We start from the raw sequence: 22,265 nt of genomic DNA on the forward strand, positions 1-22,265 counted from the left end.
TTATTGTAAATAACATCTACCAAAATTAGATATTATTTAAGTGTTAAGGAACTATATTGAGCCATTACATCACTTCCTTTTTCACTAGGGTATAACAATTAGGTAACAATATCCATGAAGAGAAGAACTGGTAGTTCAAAATTAATCTGGTAATGGCTACAAGAAGATCCACAAATGATACCACTGAGCACTGTCAGGGCAATTATTTAAAAAATTCAAAAGATATGGAACAGTTGAAAACCTCACGGGTGGAGAACACAAATTCATTTTGCCCCCCCAGCATAGGGAGGAGGATCGTTAGAGAAGCAACAAAATCCCAAATAATCACTGTGAACGATTTGCAGGCCTTGGCGGCGTCTTGGGGTCACCAGGTTTCAAAAAGCACCATCAGACGCCATCTCCACATCCACAGGTTCTTTGGAAGGGTTGCCAGAAGAAAGCCCTTAATGACCCCAAGACACAGATGCAAGCGATTGGAGTTTGCCAAAGGTCATTTAAATTATGATTGGAAGAAAGTGCTCTGGTCAGATGAGACCAAAATTGAACATTTTGGTCAGATACAGCATCGGCATGATTGACGTTGAAACAGAGATGCATACAAGGAGAGGCACCTCATACTCACGGTGAAATATGGTGGTGAGTCAGTGATGTTTTGGGGCTGTTTTAATTCCAGAGATCCGTAGGCACTGGTTAAGATTGATGGCATAATGAATTCCACCAAGTACCAGGCAATTTTGGCTGACAATCTGGTTTCCTCTGCCAGAAGGCTGGGACTTGGCCGTATGTGGACTCTCCAACAAGACAATGACCCAAAACATACCTCAAGATCCACACAGAAATGGTTCCGTGACAACAAAATCAATGTCTGCCATGGCCATCTCAGTCGCCGGACCTCAATCCAATGGAAAACCTGTGGGCTGAATGGAAGAGGGCTGTTGATAAGCACAAACCCAAGAATGTGAAGGATCTTGAAAGGATCTGCATGGAGAAATTGTCATGTTTTGTCTTATATTGTCTTGTCATTTTGCTTTTCCTTCTGTTCGTTTTCCCCCTGCTGGTCTTTTTAGGTTCGTTCCCTTTTTTCTCTCTCCCTCCCTCTCTCTCTTCTCTCTATCGTTCCGTTCCTGCTCCCAGCTGTTCCTATTCCCCTAATCAATCATTTAGTCTTTCCACTCCTGTTCCCTATCTTTTCCCCTGATTAGAGTCCCTATTTCTCCCCTTGTTTTCCGTTTCTGTCCTGTCGGATCCTTGTATTTTGTTCACCGTGCTGTGTCTTTGTATCGCCCTGTCGTGTCGTGTTTCCCTCAGATGCTGCGTGGTGAGCAGGTGTCTGAGTCTGCTACGGTCAAGTGCCTTCCCGATCGAGTCTCCAGTCTGTTCTCGTCATTACGAGTGGAATTGTTTTTTATGCTTTATTTACCGCTCCGATTTGTCTAGGAGTATTGCATATTTCCTTTACTGGATTAAAGACTCTGTTTTCGCCAAGTCGCTTTTGGGTCCTCATTCACCTGCATAACAGAAGGATCCGACCAAAGAATGGACCCAGCGACTACAGACGCTCGTAACACTGCCGTCGAGATCCAAGGAGCCATGCTCGGCAGACACGAGCAGGAATTGTCTGCTGCTCGTCATGCCGTGGAGAACCTGGCCGCTCAGGTTTCCGACCTCTCTGGACAGTTCCAGAGTCTTCGTCTCGTGCCACCTGTTACTTCCTGGTCTGCCGAGCCTCCGGAACCTAGGGTTAATAACCCACCTTGTTACTCCGGGCAGCCCACGGAGTGCCGCTCCTTTCTCACCCAGTGTGATATTGTGTTCTCTCTCCAACCCAACACATACTCTAGAGAGAGAGCTCGGGTTGCTTACGTCATATCACTCCTTACTGACCGGGCTCGAGAGTGGGGCACAGCTATCTGGGAGGCAAGGGCTGATTGTTCTAACAATTACCAGAACTTTAAAGAGGAGATGATTCGGGTTTTTGACCGTTCAGTTTTTGGTAGGGAGGCTTCTAGGGCCCTGGCTTCCCTATGCCAAGGTGATCGATCCATAACGGATTACTCTATAGAGTTTCGCACTCTTGCTGCCTCTAGTGACTGGAACGAGCCGGCGCTGCTCGCTCGTTTTCTGGAGGGACTCCACGCAGTGGTTAAAGATGAAATTCTCTCCCGGGAGGTTCCTTCCAGTGTGGACTCTTTGATTGCTCTCGCCATCCGCATAGAACGACGGGTAGATCTTCGTCACCAAGCTCGTGGAAGAGAGCTCGCCTCAACGGTGTTTCCCTGCTCCGCATCGCAACCATCTCCCTCCTCTGGCTCAGAGACTGAGCCCATGCAGCTGGGAGGTATTCGCATCTCGACTAAGGAGAGGGAACGGAGGATCACCAACCGCCTGTGCCTCTATTGCGGACTTGCTGGACATTTTGTCAATTCATGTCCAGTAAAAGCCAGAGCTCATCAGTAAGCGGAGGCTACTGGTGAGCGCTACTACTCAGGTCTCTCCATCTAGATCCTGTACTACTATGTCGGTCCATCTACGCTGGACCGGTTCGGGTGCTACATGCAGTGCCTTGATAGACTCTGGGGCTGAGGGTTGTTTCATGGACGAAGCATGGGCTCGGAAACATGACATTCCTTTCAGACAGTTAGACAAGCCTACGCCCATGTTCGCCTTAGATGGTAGTCATCTTCCCAGTATCAGATTTGAGACACTACCTTTAACCCTCACAGTATCTGGTAACCACAGTGAGACTATTTCTTTTTTGATTTTTCGTTCACCTTTTACACCTGTTGTTTTGGGTCATCCCTGGCTAGTATGTCATAATCCTTCTATTAGTATCCTATCCTGGAACGTTTCTTGTCATGTGAAGTGTTTAATGTCTGCCATCCCTCCCGTTTCTTCTGTCCCCACTTCTCAGGAGGAACCTGGCGATTTGACAGGAGTGCCGGAGGAATATCATGATCTGCGCACGGTCTTCAGTCGGTCCCAGCCAACTCCCTTCCTCCTCACCGGTCGTATGATTGTAGTATTGATCTCCTTCCAGGGACCACTCCTCCTCGGGGTAGACTATACTCTCTGTCGGCTCCCGAACGTAAGGCTCTCGAGGATTATTTGTCTGTGTCTCTTGACGCCGGTACCATAGTGCCTTCTTCCTCTCCGGCCGGGGCGGGGTTTTTTTTGTTAAGAAAAAGGACGGTACTCTGCGCCCCTGCGTGGATTATCGAGGGCTGAATGACATAACGGTTAAGAATCGTTATCCGCTTCCCCTTATGTCATCAGCCTTCGAGATTCTGCAGGGAGCCAGGTGCTTTACTAAGTTGGATCTTCGTAACGCTTACCATCTCGTGCGCATCAGAGAGGGGGACGAGTGGAAAACGGCGTTTAACACTCCGTTAGGGCATTTTGAGTACCGGGTTCTGCCGTTTGGTCTCGCCAATGCGCCAGCTGTTTTTCAGGCATTAGTTAATGATGTTCTGAGAGACATGCTGAACATCTTTGTTTTTGTCTACCTTGACGATATCCTGATTTTTTCACCGTCACTCGAGATTCATGTTCAGCACATTCGACGTGTTCTCCAGCGCCTTTTAGAGAATTGTCTCTACGTGAAGGCTGAGAAGTGCTCTTTTCATGTCTCCTCCGTTACTTTTCTCGGTTCCGTTATTTCCGCTGAAGGCATTCAGATGGATTCCGCTAAGGTCCAAGCTGTCAGTGAGTGGCCCGTTCCAAGGTCACGTGTCGAGTTGCAGCGCTTTCTAGGTTTCGCTAATTTCTATCGGCGTTTCATTCGTAATTTCGGTCAAGTTGCTGCCCCTCTCACAGCTCTTACTTCTGTCAAGACGTGTTTTAAGTGGTCCGGTTCCGCCCAGGGAGCTTTTGATCTTCTAAAAGAACGTTTTACGTCCGCTCCTATCCTCGTTACTCCTGACGTCACTAGACAATTCATTGTCGAGGTTGACGCTTCAGAGGTAGGCGTGGGAGCCATTCTATCCCAGCGCTTCCAGTCTGACGATAAGGTTCATCCTTGCGCTTATTTTTCTCATCGCCTGTCGCCATCTGAACGCAACTATGATGTGGGTAACCGCGAACTGCTCGCCATCCGCTTAGCCCTAGGCGAATGGCGACAGTGGTTGGAGGGGGCGACCGTTCCTTTTGTCGTTTGGACAGACCATAAGAACCTTGAGTACATCCGTTCTGCCAAACGACTTAATGCTCGTCAAGCTCGTTGGGCGTTGTTTTTCGCTCGTTTCGAGTTTGTGATTTCTTACCGTCCGGGTAGCAAGAACACCAAGCCTGATGCCTTATCCCGTCTTTTTTAGTTCTTCTGTGGCTTCTACTGATCCCGAGGGGATTCTTCCTTATGGGCGTGTTGTCGGGTTGACAGTCTGGGGAATTGAAAGACAGGTTAAGCAAGCACTCACGCACACTGCGTCGCGCGCGCTTGTCCTAGTAACCTTCTTTTCGTTCCTGTTTCTACTCGTCTGGCTGTTCTTCAGTGGGCTCACTCTGCCATGTTAGCTGGTCATCCCGGCGTTCGAGGCACTCTTGCTTCTATTCGCCAGCGCTTTTGGTGGCCGACTCAGGAGCGTGACACGCGCCGTTTCGTGGCTGCTTGTTCGGACTGCGCGCAGACTAAGTCAGGTAACTCTCCTCCTGCCGGTCGTCTCAGACCGCTTCCCATTCCTTCTCGACCATGGTCTCACATCGCCCTAGACTTCATTACCGGTCTGCCTTTGTCTGCGGGGAAGACTGTGATTCTTACGGTTGTCGATAGGTTCTCTAAGGCGGCACATTTCATTCCCCTCGCTAAACTTCCTTCCGCTAAGGAGACGGCACAAATCATCATCGAGAATGTGTTCAGAATTCATGGCCTCCCGTTAGACGCCGTTTCAGACAGAGGCCCGCAATTCACGTCACAGTTTTGGAGGGAGTTCTGTCGTTTGATTGGTGCGTCCGTCAGTCTCTCTTCCGGGTTTCATCCCCAGTCTAACGGTCAAGCAGAGAGGGCCAATCAGACGATTGGTCGCATACTACGCAGCCTTTCTTTCAGAAACCCTGCGTCTTGGGCAGAACAGCTTCCCTGGGCAGAATACGCTCACAACTCGCTTCCTTCGTCTGCTACCGGGTTATCTCCGTTTCAGAGTAGTCTGGGTTACCAGCCTCCTCTGTTCTCATCCCAGCTTGCCGAGTCCAGCGTTCCCTCCGCTCAAGCGTTTGTCCAACGTTGTGAGCGCACCTGGAGGAGGGTGAGGTCTGCACTTTGCCGTTACAGGGCACAGACTGTGAGAGCCGCCAATAAACGCAAGATTAAGAGTCCAAGGTATTGTTGCGGCCAGAGAGTGTGGCTTTCCACTCGCAACCTTCCTCTTACGACAGCTTCTCGTAAGTTGACTCCGCGGTTCATTGGTCCGTTCCGTGTCTCCCAGGTCGTCAATCCTGTCGCTGTGCGACTGCTTCTTCCGCGACATCTTCGTCGCGTCCATCCTGTCTTCCATGTCTCCTGTGTCAAGCCCTTTCTTCGCACCCCGTTCGTCTTCCCTCCCCCTCCCGTCCTTGTCGAGAGCGCACCTATTTACAAGGTACGTAGGATCATGGACATGCGTTCTCGGGGACGGGGTCACCAATACTTAGTGGATTGGGAGGGTTACGGTCCTGAGGAGAGGAGTTGGGTTCCGTCTCGGGACGTGCTGGACCGTTCACTGATTGATGATTTCCTCCGTTGCCGCCAGGATTCCTCCTCGAGTGCGCCAGGAAGCGCTCGGTGAGTGGGGGGGTACTGTCATGTTTTGTCTTATATTGTCTTGTCATTTTGCTTTTCCTTCTGTTCGTTTTCCCCCTGCTGGTCTTTTTAGGTTCGTTCCCTTTTTTCTCTCTCCCTCCCTCTCTCTCTTCTCTCTATCGTTCCGTTCCTGCTCCCAGCTGTTCCTATTCCCTAATCAATCATTTAGTCTTTCCACTCCTGTTCCCTATCTTTTCCCCTGATTAGAGTCCCTATTTCTCCCCTTGTTTTCCGTTTCTGTCCTGTCGGATCCTTGTATTTTGTTCACCGTGCTGTGTCTTTGTATCGCCCTGTCGTGTCGTGTTTCCCTCAGATGCTGCGTGGTGAGCAGGTGTCTGAGTCTGCTACGGTCAAGTGCCTTCCCGAGGCAACCTACAGTTTATGATCGAGTCTCCAGTCTGTTCTCGTCATTATGAGTGGAATTGTTTTTTATGCTTTATTTACCGCTCCGATTTGTCTAGGAGTATTGCATATTTCCTTTACTGGATTAAAGACTCTGTTTTCGCCAAGTCGCTTTTGGGTCCTCATTCACCTGCATAACAGAAATGGTCCAAAATGCTTCCAAATGTGTTCCTTAACCTTGTCAAACATTACAGGACAAGACAATGATGTTATCCTTGCCAGAGGTGGTGGCACTAAGTACTAAATGAGGAGTGCCAATAATTATGAAACCTTGATTTTGGTGAAATGTATTTTGTATTAAATAATTTTATGATTTTGGTGGGTTCCTTTGAAATATTAATAAGGTACATATTTCTCACATATTGGTATTTCTCTCTATATTTATATTGTTTATCTTTTTAAAAGTAATGTTTGTAATGCCTGCCAGGGGCGCAAATAATTTTGGAGCCCACTGTATATACTAACATTACTTTGTCAGGTAAAGACTCTGAATCAAAGCTCAAAAGAACAGAGTGTTTTAAAAGCGGCATCCTATGAAAATGGAGAGGTTCATTTGAAATGAGCAAACTTTATAGAGAATCACATAACATCTGTTTCTTCTGTGTGTGGACCGAACAATTTTATTGAAATTAAATAGCTACAAATGTTTTGTTCATAATCAACCAAATATCTGCATGTTCAAGTTTCTTCAAATGAATGCCGTGTGAAAAATGGCATTATGAAACAAAAATGGGATTATGATTCCGTGATATTCAATTGATTTCTTGAGGGAAAAAAGCACGATTAATTACCATACAGACAGTCAACTGAAATAGGGCAACTGAGAGGATAACGGTCTACAGAGGGCTACATGATATCCATTTAAATAGCAATTTCTCAACCATGCATATCTCAAATAAAGGGAATGTTGATGGCAAAAGATCCCATCCTTTCTGTGAAAAACTAGGCCATTGGTAAGTTGAATGTAGGGTTTGGGGTTAAAATTGTGTTAGTAGCTAAGCCTAAAATAGGTTAAGCTGATTTACTAGCTCTGCTGATATCTACTTTATTGTGGAAAAATGTACTTACTATGACTGTGTAATGTGGTTAGCCCACCTAGCTATCTTAAGATGAATACACAAACTGTAAGTCGCTCTGGATAAGAGCATCTGCGAAATGACTCAAATGTAATGTAAATGAAGTTATGGTATACTAAAAGAGATACCTATAGTTTCTCATGCACTCTCCAACGGTCAGGCATTCAACCATTCCTCCGATCATTGTAATGCAGTAATGCACCAATGTCCTAGGCGCATACACTTCAAATAAGCCACTGGTTGTGACAGACAGGGGAGGGCGTTGGGACTATTGGGAACTGCCTGCACACCTCTGAACAGGGTTTGAATAGCTACCCATTTTGCACCCTAACCACATAATGGCTCTGATGCCAATAGCTGCCGTCGTTAGGTAAGGAAGGTATTGTGTAGCAACGGCCAAACGCATCCGTTCAACCATCAGCCTGTTTATTTCTGTTAGGCAAAAGCTCTCTGACCCGGCTCCATTGGGACTGTGCAGCAAAGCGCCCGGGCACACGGAGTTCCCTCGGGAGAAAGGAAAGTGGACCCATTCCTTCCATGAAGCCGGTCTTGTCAACATTGGTAAAATGCATAAAGTTAAGACATGGTGGGAATACCTGTTTTGGTGAAATAAGCAATCTTGAAACGTTGTTTAAAAAAACTGTGGCACAGCAACATTGTTAATAAAGGAACACAAAAGACTTATGTTACAGTCAGTTAATATATCATCTTAAAATGGCAATCTGCAGTTGCTACAGTGAATTCGGAAAGTAATTCAGACCCCATCCCTTTTCCCACATTTGTTACATTACAACCTTATTCCAAAATGTATTAAATTCATTATTTTCCTCATCAATCTACACACAATACCCCATTATGACAAAGCGAAAACAGTTTTTTTGAAATTTCTACAAATAAAAATAAATAAAGGCACACACCTGTCTATATAAGGTCCCACAGTTGACAGTGCATGTCAGAGCAAAAAAACAATCTAAATGTCGAAGGAATTGTCGTTTGAGCTCCAAGACAGGATTGTGTCGAGGCACAGATCTGGGGAAGGGTACCCATTTTTTTGCAGCATTGAAGGTCCCCAAGAACACAGTGGCCTCCATCATTCTTAAATGGAAGAAGTTTGGAACCACCAAGACTCTTCCTAGAGCTGGCTGCCCGGCCATACTGAACAATCGGGAGAGAAGGGCCTTGGTCAGGGAGGTGACCAAGAACCCAATATGGTTATTCTGACAGAGCTCCAAAGTTCCTCTGTTGAGATGGGAGAACCTTCCAGAAGGACAACCATGCCTGCAGCACTCCACCAATCAGGCCTTTATGGTAGAGTGGCAACACAGAAGCCAGTCCTCAGTAAAAGGCACATGACAGCCCGCTTGGAGTTTGCCAAAAGGCACCTAAAGGACTCTCATACCATGAGAAACAAGATTCTCTGGTCTTATGAAACCAAGATTGAACTCTTTGGCCTGAATGCCAAGCGTCACGTCTGGAGGAAACCTGGCACCATCCCTACAGTGAAGCATGGTGGTGCCAGCATCATGCTGTGGGGATGCTTTTCAGTGGCAGGGACTGGGAGACTAGTCAGGATTGAGGGAAAGATAAACAGAAAAGTACAGAGAGATCGTTGATGAAAACCTTTTCCAGAGCGCCCAGGACCTTAGACTGAGGTGAAGGTTCACTTTCCAACAGTACACCTTCCACACAGAAACTCCCCAAATACAGGTGTGCCAAGCTTGTAGCGTCATACCCAAGAAGACTTGAGGCTGTAATCGCTGCCACAGGTGCTTCAATGTAAATGTGATATTTCTGTTTTTGATTTTTAATACATTTTCTAAATTGTCAAAAACATGTTTTTGCTTTGTCATTATGGGGTATTGTGTTTAGATTGATGGGGAAAAACGATTCAATACATGTTAGAATAAGGCTGTAACGTAACAAAATGTAGAAAAAATCAAGATGTCTGAATACTTTCCGAATGCGCTGTACATCCATGTTTAGACTTAATACGTGAATGATAAGTACCCATTGATTTGGGGGAAAAACACCTGATAAATCTCTCATGAGCTTAGTTCAACTTTTGTACGCAATCAGAACCCAACATATAAACCTGTTTTATTCCAATGTTTGTGAACAAAGCAAATGTAAACAAACTCTGTTTAGCCTCAAAAAATGCTTCATACGATCATTTTGAGATCATGGATGGTCAATCCTTGCACCCATAGTCTATGAATTTGAGAGTATTTACATTTCTCCAGCCTCATCCCTCCGCTTTTTAGCAAAACAGTGGAAGGGATTATTGTTTGAAACCAAATCAAAGTAAACATTATTTGTCCCATGTACAAGTGTAGACCTTAGCGTGAAACGCGTACTTACAAGCCCATAACCAAATCAAATCAAATCAAATTGTATTGTAATTGTTACATTTGCCGAATATAACCTTACAGGGAAATGCTTACTTACAAGACCTTAACCAACAATGCAGTTTTGAGAAAATCCCCCCCCAAAAAGTAAGAGATAAGAATAACAAATATTTAAAGAGCAGCAATAAATAACAGGGGGTACCGGTACAGAGTCAATGTGTCAACGTGAGGAGACACCGGTGTCGAGGTAATTGAGGTAATTATGTACATGTAGGTAGAGTTATTAAAGTGGCTATGCATAGATAATAACAGAGAGTAGCAGCAGTGTGTGTGTGTGTGTGTGTGGGGGGGGGGGGGGGCAATGCAAATAGTATGGGTAGCCATTTGATTAACTGTTCAGGAGTATTATGGCTTGGGGGGTAGAAGCTGTTTAGAAACAGCTCCAGCTGTCTCCAAACAGCTTCCTAGACTTGGTGCTCCGGTACCGCTTGCCGTGCGGAGGCAGAGAGAACTGTCTATGACTTGGGTAGCTGGAGTCTTTGGCCATGTTTTGGGCATTCCTCTGACACCGCCTGGTATAGAGGTCCTGAATGGCAGGAAGCCTGTCCCCGGCGATGTACTGGGCCGTACACATTACCCTCTGCAGTGCCTTGTGGTTGGAGGCCGAGCAGTTGACATACCAGGCAGTGATGCAACCCGTCAGGATGCTCTCAATGGTGTAGCTGTAAAACCTTTTGAGGATCTGAGGACCCATGCCAAATATTTTCACTCCTGAGGGGGGATACGTTTTGTCGTGCCCTCTTCACGTCGGACTTGGTGGGCTTGGACCATGTTAGTTTGTTGGACACCAAGGAACTCGAAGCTCTCAACCTGCTCCACTACAGCCCCCGTCGATGAGAATGGGGGTGTGCTCGGTCCTCCTTTTCCTATAGACCACAATCATCTCCTTTGTCTTTATCACATTGAGGGACGTTGAGGGAGATGTTATTGTCCTTGCACCACACGGTCAGGTCTCTGACCTCCTCGCTATAGGCTGTCTCATCGTTTTCGATGACACTATTGTGTCATCAGCAAACTTAATGATGATGTTGGAGACATGCCTGGCCGTGCAGTCATGAGTGAACAGGGAGTACAGGAGGGGACTGAGTACGCACCCCTGAGGGGCCCCCGTGTTGAGGACCAGCGTGGCGGATGTGTTGTTACCTACTCTCACCACCTGGGGGCGGTCCGTCAGGAAGTCCAGGATCCAGTTGCAGAGGGAGGTGTTTAGTCCTAGGGTCCTTAGCTTAGTGATGAGCTTTGAGGGCACTATGGTGTTGAACGCTGAGCTGTAGTCAATGAATAGCATTCTCACATAGGTGTTCCTTTTGTTCAGGTGAGAAAGGGCAGTGTGGAGTGCAATAGAGATTGCATCATCTGTGGATCTTTTGCAATTTGGAGTGGGTCTAAGGTTTCTTGGATAATGGTGTTGATGTGAGACATGACCAGCATTTCAAAGCATTTCATGGCTGCAGATGTGAGTGCTACGGGTCTGTAGTCATTTAGGCATTTAGTGTTCTTGGGCACAGGGACTATGGCGGTCTGCTTGAAACATGTTGGTATTACTGACTCAGATAGGGAGAGGTTTAAAATGTCAGTGAAGATACTTGCCAGTTGGTCAGCGCATGCTTGGAGTACACGTCTTGGTAGTCTGTCTGGCCCAGTGGCCTTGTGAATGTTGACCTGTTTAAAGGTCTTACTCACATCGGCTGCAGAGAGCGTGTTCACACTGTCGTCCGGAACAGCTGATGCTCTCATGCATGTTTCAGTGTTACTTGCCTCGAAGCGAGCATAGAAGTTATTTAGCTCGTCTGGTAGACTCGTGTCACTGGGCAGCTCTCGGCTGTGCTTCCCTTTGTAGTCTGTAATATTTTGTTGGCCCTGCCACATCCGACGAGTGTCGGAGCTGGTGTAGTACGATTCAATCTTAGTCCTGTATTGACAATTTTCCTGTTTGATGATTCATTGGAGGGCATAGCGGGATTTCTTATAAGCTTCCGGGTTAGAGTCCCGCTCCTTGAAAGTGGCAGCTCTACCCTTTAGCTCAGTGCGAATGTTGCCTGTAATCAATGGCTTCTGGTTGGGTTTGTACGTACAGTAACCGTGGGGATGACGTCCTCAATGCACTTATTGATGAAGCCAGTGACTGATGTGGTGTCCTCCTCAATGCCATCGGAAGAATCCCAGAACATGTTCCAGTCTGTGATAGCAAAACAGTCCTGTAGTTTAGCATCTGCTTCATCTGACCACTTTTTTTCCTTCACTTTTTAACCAACAGTGCAGTTCAAGAAAGAGTTAAGAAAATATTTACCAAATAAACTAAAGTAAAAATTATAAAAATTAACAGAATAAAATAACAATAATGAGGCTATATACAGGGGGTACCGGTACCAAGTCTATGTGTGAGGGTACAGGTTAGTCGAGGTAATTTGTACATGTAAGTAGGGGCGAAGTGACTATGCATAGATTTCAACTGCTGGTTGCTGCTTTAAGCATTTGCTTTCATTTTTACAGATATTTGTCCAGATATTTTGTATGTATTTCATTGTGTATTGCTTTGGTAGGGTAACATTTTGTATTTCAGGCATGTCATTTCCCTCATTCAATTGAATAGAATAAAGTTGTGCTTATGTAATATTGCCATTCCCCCACAAGATGGCAGTATGAATGACATTTTATTTTCGTGTTAAATCGCCAATTAGCATCCCATCCCTTATGGGATTAATTGACACATAGACCAACATTACAATAATTCACTATGGTAATTAAATGATCGTTCTTCAGTATGTTAATAGTGCTTCCTGCATTGGTGAGAAGGACATTTACTCTTTGTCTTTACTATCAATAAGAATAGAATACTTTGGGTGCCCTCATATAGTTTGCCTTTACTGTCAATGGGAGGAGAATGTTTATGGCCCTTACAGCTACACTGAACAACAACAAAATAAACACAACTTGAAACCATTTAAAAGATTTTACAGTTACATATAAGAAAATCAGTCAATTTAAATGAATAAATTAGGCCCTAATCTATGGATTTCACATGACTGGGAATACAGATATGTGTCTGTTGATCACAGGTACCTTAAAGAAAAGGTAGAGGCGTGGATCAGAAAACCAGTCAGTATCTGGTGTGACCACCATTTCCATCATGCAGTGTGACACATCTACTTCGCATAGAGTTGATCTGCCCAGTACAGTTGAAACAGGGATTCAACCATGAAGAGCAATCTTCTCAAAAATCTATGAAAAAATCTATGCCATTTAGCAGACGCTTTTATCCAAATCGACTTACAGTCATGTGTGCATACATTCTACGTATGGGTGGTCCCAGGGATCGAACCCACTACCCTGGCGTTACAAGTGCCATGCTCTACCAACTGAGCTACAGAAGGTCAGTTTCTCCAGCATGCCAGTGGCCATCGAAGGTGAGAATTTGCCCACTGAAGTCGGTTATGACACAGAATGGCGGTCAGGTCAAGACCCTGGTGAGGACAACGAGCACACAGGTGAGCTTCCCTGAGATGTTTTTTTACAGTGTGTGCTGAAATGTTTGGTTGTGCAAACCCACAGTTTCATCAGCTGTCTGGGTGGCTGATCTTAGACAACCCCGCAGGTGAAAAAGCCTGATGTGGAGGTGCTCTGTTGGTGTGGTTACAAGTGGTCGCTCTGGATAAGAGCGTCTGCTAAATGACTTAAATGTAAATGTAAATGTCTGAGGTTGTGAGGCGGGTTGGATGTACTGCCAAATTCTATATAGAGAAATTAACATTTGATTCTCTGGCAACAGTTCTGGTGGACATTCCTGCAGTCAGCATGCCAATTGCACACTCCCTCAAAACTTGACAAAATCTGTGGTATTGTGTAGTTTGACAAAACTGCATATTTTAGAGTGGCCATATTTTAGAGTCCCTAGCACAAGGTGCACCTGTGTAATGATAATCTTGTTTAATCAGCTTCTTGATATGCTACACCTGTCAGGTGGGTGGATTATCTTGGCCAATGAGAAATGCTCACTAACAGGGGTGTAAACAAATTTGTTCTCAGAATTTGGGAGAAATAAGCTTCTTGTGCGTATGGAAAATATCTGGGATTTTTTACTTTAACTCATGAAACACACTTTACATGTTGCGTTTATATTTTGGTTCCGTGTAGTTTCTGTTCCAGTACAGCACTTATAGTTGAAATGCTTTTAGTTGAAAGTAATAGTGGAAATGCTTTGTTGCAAACCCAATTCCGGATTTGAGATGTTTTTTTTCTTCAGTTATGGCTTCCTTCTTGCCTCTCTATCACATATGCAGTTCTGTATTGTCTGGGATATTGTTGACCCGTGGACAGTTCCCTCCCATCCAAACCTTTGACCTTTCAAAACATCCTGACCCATCTACCCACTTGTTTTAATATATGTAATATAATAATATATGCCATTTAGCAGACGCTTTTATCCAAAGCGACTTACAGTCATGCGTGCATACATTCTACGTATGGGTGGTCCCGGGGATCGAACCCACTACCCTGGCGTTACAAGCGCCATGCTCTACCAACTGAGCTACTGAGCTGTAGTTTTCAGGTTGTAACATTGTTTTGCAGACATAGAGCAATGATTGAACATTATTTTTCATATGACACTAATACAGTATGGGGTCAGGAAGACCTAGATTCAGGGCCCCATTTTTGCAACACAGAAAAGTAGCATCAGTGTCTAAAGAGGCCGTATTACTCAAAATGTTGCATTTATCAAAAGACCTTCGATGGTGTCCAAGAGAGGCTGACGATTGAAAAGGAAACAGTGCAGATACAGATGATCCAGATACAGATTAAGTCCATTTTGACAAAGCACAGCTTTTTTTGGCACTTTCAAAATGTATACCACAGTCAGCTCGCATCATATTCAAGACCCTGGTGCTTGCCAATGGAGCAGCCAGGGGAATTGCACCTCCTTACCTTCAGGCTGTGCGTAAACAATACATCCCAACCCGAGCACTCCGTTCCGCCGTCTCTGGTCTCTTGGCCCTCCCACCCCTACGGGAGGGCAGCTCCTGCTCAGCCCAGTCAAAGTTTTCTCTGTCCTGGCACCCCAGTGGTGGAACAAGCTTCCCCCTACAGTCAGGACGGTGGAGTCCCTGCCCATCTTTCGAAAATGTCTGAAATGTACTTGATACGATTGTGATGTGTTGTTCTTTCACCTAGCTATCTTAAGACAAATGCAGTAATTGTAAGTCGCTCTGGATACACTACATGACCAAAAGTATGTGGAGACCTGCTTGTCGCACATCTCATTCCAAAATCATGGACATTAAAATGGAGTTGGTCCCCCCTTTGCTGCTATTACAGCCTCCACTCCTCTGGGAAGGCTTTCCACTAGATGTTGGAACATTGCTGAGGAGACTTGGTTACATTCAGCCACAAGAGCATTAGTGAGGCTGGGCACTGATGTTGGGCGATTAGGCCTGGCTCACAGTTAGCGTTCCAATTAATCTCAAACGTGTTCGATGGAGTTGAGGTCAGGGCCCTGTTCAGGCCAGTCAAGTTCTTCCCCACCAACCTCGACAAACCATTTCTGTATGGACCTCGTCTTTGTGCAAGGGGGCAATGTCATGCTGAATCAGGAAAGGTCCTTCCCCAAACTGTTGCCACAAAGTTGGAAGCATAGTATCATCTAGAATGTCATTGTATACTGTAGCATTACGATTTCCCTTCACTGGAGCTAAGGGGCCTAGTCTGAACCATGAAAAACAGCCCCATATCATTATTCCTCCTCCAACAAACTGTACAGTTGGCACTATGCATTGGGGCAGGTAGCATTCTTCTCGAATCCACCAAATGTAGATTTGTCCGTCGGACTGCCAGATGGTGAAGTGTGAGTCATCACTCCAGAGAAGGCATTTCCACTGCTCCAGAGTCCAATGGCGGCAAGTTTTACACCACTCCAGCCGAAGCTTGGCATTGCGCACGGAAACCCATTTCATGAAGCTCCCAACGAATAGTTATTGTGCTGACGTTGCTTCCAGAGGCAGTTTGGAACTGAGTAGTGAGTGTTGCAACTGAGGACAGACTATTTTTACGCGCTACGTGCGTCAGCGGTCTCGTTCTGTGAGCTGTGTGGCCTACCACTTCGCGGCTGAGCCGTTGTTGCTCCTAGATGTTTCCACTTCACAATAACAGCACGTACAGATGACCGGGGCAGTTCTAGCAGGGCAGACATTTGATGAACTGACTTGTTGGAAAGGTGGCATCCTATGACGGTGCCACGTTGAAAGTCACTGAGCTCTTCAGTAAGCCCATTCTACTGACAATGTTTGTCTAGGGAGATTGCATGGCTGTGTGCTTGATTTTATATACAGTTGATGTTGGAAGTTTACATACACTTAGGTTGTAGTGATTAATACTAGTTTTTCATTTCACAAATGTATTGTTAACAAACTATAGTTTTGGCAAGTCGGTTAGCACACCTACTTTGTGCATGACACAAGTAATTTTTCCAACAATTGTTTACAGACAGATTATATCACGTGTAATTCACTGTATCACAATTCCAGTAGGTCAGAAATTTATGTCATGGCTTTAGAAGCTTCTGATAGGAAAATTGACATCATTTGAGTCAATTGGAGGTGTACCTGTGGATGTATTTCAAGGCCTACCTTCAAACTCAGTGCCTCTTTGCTTGACATCATGGGGAAATCAAAAGAAATCAGACAAGACCTCAGAAATAAAATTGTAGACCTCCACAAGTCTGGTTCATCCTTGGGACTAATTTCCAAATGCCTGGAGGAACCACGTTCATCTGTACAAACAATAGTACGCAAATATAAACATCATGGGACCACGCAGCCATCATACCGCTCAGTAAGGAGATGCGTTCTGTCTACTAGAGATGAACGTACTTTGGTGCGAAAAGTGCAAATCAACCCTAGAACCACAGCAAAGGATCTTGTGAAGATGCTGGAGGAAATAGGTGCAAAAGTATCTATATTCACAGTAAAACGAGTTCTATATCAACATAACCTGAAAGACCACTCAGCAAGGAAGACGCCACTGCTCTAAAACCGCCATACGTACTTTTTGGAGAAATGTCCTCTGGTCTGATGAAACAAAAATAGAACTGTTTGGCCATAATGACCATCGTTATGTTTGGAGGGAAAAGGGGGACACTTGCAAGCCAAAGAACACCACCCCAACCTTGAAGTACGGGGGTGGCAGCATCATGTTGTGGGGATGCTTTGCTGCAGGAGGGACTGGTGCACTTCACAAAATAAATGGTAACATGAGGAAGGAAAATGTGGATATATTGAAGCAACATCAGTAAGGAAGTTAAAACTTGGTCGCAAATGGGTCTTCCAAATGGACAATGATCCCAAGCATACTTCCAAAGCTGTGGCGAAATGGCTTAAGGACAACAATGTCAAGGTATTAGAGTGGCCATCACAAAGCCTTGAACTCAATCCCATAGAGAATTTGTGGTTGGAACTGAAAAAGCGTGCGCGAGCAAGGAGGCCAACAAATCTGACCCAGTTACACTAGCTCTGTCAGAAGGAATGGGCCAAAATTCACCCAACTTATTGTGGGAAGCTTGTGGAAGGCTACCTGAAACATTTGACCCAAGTTAAACAATTTAAAGGTAATGCTATCTAATAGAGTGCATGTAAACTTGACCCACTGGGAATGTGATAAAAGCCCATTTCGAACTCTATGACGTTTCACATTCTTAAAATAGTGATCTAACTGAAGACAGGAATTTTTAGGAGGATTAAATGTCACGAATTGTAAAAAGCTGAGTATAAATGTATTTGGCTATAAACGTATATACTTGGTTTGTTTATTTTTGTTTTGGTAAAAAAGTATTTTTGGGTATGTAAACTTCCGACTTCAACTGTATGTACAGGATTTGGACCTGATAGCTGAAGTTCCATCTAGAAAAATCTTTGCACCACTGTAGTGGCCTGGGAGTGCCTGGTTCTGTACAATGTGGGCTCATGTAGATACTTACAGCTGATGATTCCTGACTCCTCATGAGGGAACCACACATTTAACCTGTTCCTTACATCACTGGACACGTAGCGTAACATTCAGTAAACTAATGGAGTCAAACTCATCCAAGCAATCACTAGCCAATGGATGGCCGACATACAAAACATTTATAGGATAGTTCGTAGCCAGCAACTACCGTATATGGGTTAATTATCCCATAGACACATTGCAAGTGTGTCACCTTATTGCTTTTAGTGGTCTCCCTTTCATTGCATTTAGTGGAAGGCCTGATGCATGGTGTAAGTTCGTGCTCTCATTTATAGAATACACTGGAAAAATGAACTGTTCGCAATGCATGGCACTAAAATGTTTATATACATCTTTTGATGACAAGGTTTCTACATCAAACCAAGTTCTGTAGGTTGGGATAATGTTAGGGGTGCATGTTGCCCAAATGCATCTCAACATTAGTCACCAATAAGACATTTCATAAGATAGTCCAACTGCTATAACTTTGCAGTTGGTTTAGTATTGTAGTGGGGAAAAGGACATACTGAAGAGAAATCTAAATGCAACATGTAAAGTTTTGGCACCATGTTTCATGAGCTGAAAGATCCCAGAAATGTTCTACACAAACAGCGTATGTCTCTCAACTCGAGCACAAATGTGTTTACATCCTTGTTAGCAAGGACTACCAGTCTCATTCATGGCACCAGAACATGCAGAGCTGGCTTGGTGAGATTATCCAACATCTCCTGTTGGAAAAATTACAATTGAATTATTTCTTAGGAAACTTAAAATGGCAACCAACTTCAGGAGTGTAGTGCATCTGAACAGAATGAACACATTAAATTACACTTGTGACTCAAGGTAGGTTTAAAAATGTTTAATTGTCAAAAGACAAGATTGCCACTGCCTTTAACAGGAATCTCAACAAAACAAAAAAATCCTAAGTTTAAACAGCCATCAATTGAGAAAGGTATAAAAAGAACAAGCCCTGAAGAACCCTTGTGGATCTAGGATCTAACAAGTGCAAGAAAAAACAACAACATTTAGATAATGAAGAAAAATCTAAGTGGCAGTTTAAGGCATCCGTCAAGGTTGGAGCAAGTCAATGAGCAGCATGTTCACAAGGACAAACATTCAATGGCTCTCTAACAAACACTTACACACCCTCAATTCAGCATTGAACACCAACATTATGGCCCCCCAAACTTTTCCAAGTCCTGTTCCTATAGCCTCTAGGTGGGTTTACCTTGTTGCACGGCAGTGGACAAATCTGGAAACAAACGGATTGGCAAAGTTTGTTCGAAGTGAAGTCAAAAACAAAATCATGTTAATCTTGTGTAGGCATTAGACAATCCATTACAGTAACCAAGACTTGTCCGTCCATTTTGAGTAATCAGTTGTAGAATCCTAGACATTGGAACAGACAGGACAATAACCTTTGTACAACACTACTCATTCAAAAACTGTATTCATACAAAAAAACATGTAGAAAATTAGACCCTCCAGGAGTGATCTTAACATTCAGATATTCAAGTGTAGAAATGCATTGTACATGCCACCCAAAGTACGGCTGACTGAACAATGGTGTCCCACCTTCCTCAATGCCCCCTTCTCAGTACTCCTCTACCACAGTACCAGCCAAGGATGAGTAAAGCTTCTTCTTGATGAGCCGGAAGCCAGGACTGAGTTTGAGCGCATGCCTGAAGCCTGGAGTGAAACAGGCACCAATGTGCAGGAAGTCCCTGAGACTGGGCCATGCGCTACAGTCCTGCTTGAACACCAACGTCAGCTCGAAGGTGGGCACAACGTCTGCATTGTACACGATGCGCTCCAGCTGCTTACAGCACTGTTCCTGCTCCAGGTGCACGTAGAGTACACAGCCGCGTAGGCCACACGGCTCGCCCGACGACAGGCGCAGTACATCGCGTGCTATCCTCAGAGTCAGGTTCTCAGGGACCAGCACCTTAGAGCAGCGCATGGTGGTCTTCTTGGCCCGTGACAGGCAGTTCTCTAACATCTTGGCCAACTGCTGACACATCCGGTCCTCAGACACCTCCACATTCAGGTGGGGCTCAGCCAAACAGTGGTCCCAGGAATCCAGCTCTGACAGAAGACAACGTTGAGTGATGTTTAAAAGACAATGCAAAAGTGCATACTATGGGCCTCAGTCAAATACAAGAACATTTAGTAAAGTCAGGCGTGTAACTTTAAGGAGAAGACATGGACCCCCACCCCCAGTATTAGAGACAGGCCAATTTGACCCAGTCAATAATATACCATGAGGAATTTGATTGAAAATTCCCACTGACATTGCACAGCAGTAAGCTGGTTTATTTCTCCTTTATACGTCAATATGGAAGTGAAACCATGTTTTTATATGGTTTCTTGAGTAAGTGGTGTCCTTATATCATATTTGTGCAACAGTAGCAGTTTGTTCAATTGGGTAAGTGAAAGGGCATAGACCGTTTCCCCATGACTGACAATTTGGGACAGTGATATAGCTAATGATTAGCACAAATAGAGATGGGCAAACCCCATGAGTCTGACCATTTATTTATAACCACAATGCTGAATCAGTTTTCCTAAAATGTGATCATTCTTATTGTTAACACTCCAGCCTGACAATATGGACCAATTTGTCAGGCTCATTTGACAAATTATATTTTAATGGGGTCACTATTTGATTTCCATACATTGTAGTCACCTGGGCTGCATTCAGGATGAAAATACAAACAAAAACATGCAACAAAAGGTTGTGTTCCACTGCTTAGACATTGGCATTTGACCCATCAGCCAACCACATGTTATAGCAATCGGTCAGTCAATGACAGTCATGTGGCGCAAAGGCCTCCCAAAGTGTCATGTCCTCTTCACTGCCAGAATCCACTGGATAGCCTAACCACCATAATGCTTATTGGCTTTCACCTAGCCAGTCCTCTCAGGTCAGTGAGAAGGAAATGAGACTTGAGCCAGAGTCATGGTGCATGGACTGGTCAACATTAACCCTTCTCTGCACGCAATCTTTATAATTGTCAGTTGAGGTATGTGAATTCAATTGCAATGTGTCATAGAAGTTCAAATATGAACTAATGTACAACAGCTAGTCATTATGCAGTGTGCATTCAAATCTCACATTGATACATGCCAACAACTTTAATTGAAGAAACGGAGTCCTGTTTGCTAGCATATGATAAAAGAGGACTCTTAACTTCACCATCCCCTTCCATTCTTCCCTGCAACTACGCACAAATATCGACGTAAACAAGCGATTGAATGAATGGATTGGAGAATTTAGAGATGCTCCAGTTGCAATATGCTCACATGAACGTATACATTGGAGAAAGAGCTCAAAACGCTTACCATTTTCAATACAAGTCTGGTCGTATCTACGGTCAATCAATTCTGATATGAATTCCGGGTTTTTACTCTTCAGTTTGCTTGTAGCAACCATGGCGACAACCCTCAGTTCCTTTTTAAAGTGCTGTAAAAAAAAAGTCCATTTAATTAAAATGTAGTAATAATCCACAAGCCAACTTCGCATAGCCTACACTTTGATAAACTAGTAAGCATTCGCCAATTTAGCAACATAAAGCTTACAAAATGCTCAAAAGAGATCAATTTGCATCTAGTTACTGTTGCTAGGGATTCTCGTAAATTAAACCTGGAGTGCCAGAGCGCGCTCCCTAGACGTTCGTAAATTCAGAGAGTTTCGCTTCCGAGCGGCACAGTGGACACTGACCCGAGCGTCCTGACCTCAACGGCAGTCAAGCCCCAAACTAACTGGCTAACATCGGCTAGCTACTTCAAGACAAATGAGAACACCTCCCTCTGACCATTTCAGTCGGCCTAGAGCTGGTTATGATGTTCATGTTATCCAGAGCGTTGGGGACTATCTGCGCTGCTGATAATTTAATTCCGCTATTTTTGCAGAAGTGTTCGTAAATTCTTCAATTATTCTGCGCTGTGGCATACTGACGAGAGTGTTTTGAAATCGGAGTAATATTATGTATGCGCTCTAAATATATGTTTCAAACTTCTGTATAACATTTTTGGTTAGTCCTAATAATGACGCAAAACGTTCGCTTGCAGCATCAGAACACTCAACAAGTACTGAATAAAATAAACTAGCTTACCTTGATATAACGATGTTTGTTCAAAATAAATTATATATATTTTTTATAAAGGCTCTATTAAACTTTCCCCACATAGGCTGCAACCCAATACACCCCCCACAAACATTAACACTGCCTACAGCTAGAGCAACGTGTTGGGGGTATTTATACTCTTCTCCTCACAGCTCACGCTGCTTTGTCCAATCGGAATCAGTTTATCGTTCTGGAAATTGCTGAAGTTAATCACCCGTTCAAGCAACACACCTTGCGCTTTTCAGGGCTCTCAGAGAACGTCTGCCCCGAGGCACATGATTGGCCACGGAAGAAATTACGTCAACCAATAATCAATTAACATTAATTTGTTGCTACCGGCATTTTTCAATCACTCACGTGCGATAATTCTTCTGTTAAAAAAGTTATAGGCTTGTCACCAAAAGCACTCACAATGGTACGGCAACTCCGCCCTCAACCGTAAGGCTCTCCAGAGGGTAGTGAGGTCTGCACAACGCATCACCGGGGGCAAACTACCTGCCCTCCAGGACAC

General features: G+C 44.5%; 1 protein-coding gene across 4 annotated transcripts; it reads right to left on the reverse strand.

Annotated features, from left to right (window-relative positions):
• Positions 1-18,471: 18,471 nt before the first annotated feature.
• LOC124008482 (DNA damage-inducible transcript 4-like protein) lies at positions 18,472-21,943 on the reverse strand. Of its 4 annotated transcripts, XM_046319787.1 has the most exons (4): positions 21,743-21,943; positions 20,970-21,090; positions 19,203-19,712; positions 18,472-18,879 (listed from the first exon to the last, which is right to left on the reverse strand). In XM_046319787.1, exons 2-3 carry the CDS (start codon positions 21,058-21,060, stop codon positions 19,222-19,224), a joined length of 582 nt encoding a protein of 193 aa, XP_046175743.1. In that variant the 5' UTR covers positions 21,061-21,090; positions 21,743-21,943; the 3' UTR covers positions 18,472-18,879; positions 19,203-19,221. The 4 variants fall into 4 exon arrangements, with proteins under 4 accessions (XP_046175743.1, XP_046175740.1, XP_046175741.1 ...); XM_046319784.1 differs by having other exon boundaries at positions 18,472-19,712; positions 21,743-21,941; XM_046319785.1 differs by lacking the exon at positions 21,743-21,943 and adding an exon at positions 21,349-21,497 and having other exon boundaries at positions 18,472-19,712.
• Positions 21,944-22,265: the final 322 nt, after the last annotated feature.

The sequence above is a fragment of the Oncorhynchus gorbuscha genome, linkage group LG21 (genome assembly GCF_021184085.1).
Source record: "Oncorhynchus gorbuscha isolate QuinsamMale2020 ecotype Even-year linkage group LG21, OgorEven_v1.0, whole genome shotgun sequence".
NCBI classification, from domain to species: Eukaryota; Metazoa; Chordata; class Actinopteri; order Salmoniformes; family Salmonidae; genus Oncorhynchus; species Oncorhynchus gorbuscha.

Coding starts and splice junctions, on each gene's coding strand:
- LOC124008482 (XM_046319787.1), bottom strand. CDS start 21,060: ATGGTTGCTACAAGCAAACTGAAGAGTAAAAACCCGGAATTCATATCA. Junction 19,713..20,969: donor CCAGACTTGTATTGAAAATG/GTAAGCGTTTTG, acceptor GTCTTCTGTCAG/AGCTGGATTCCTGGGACCAC.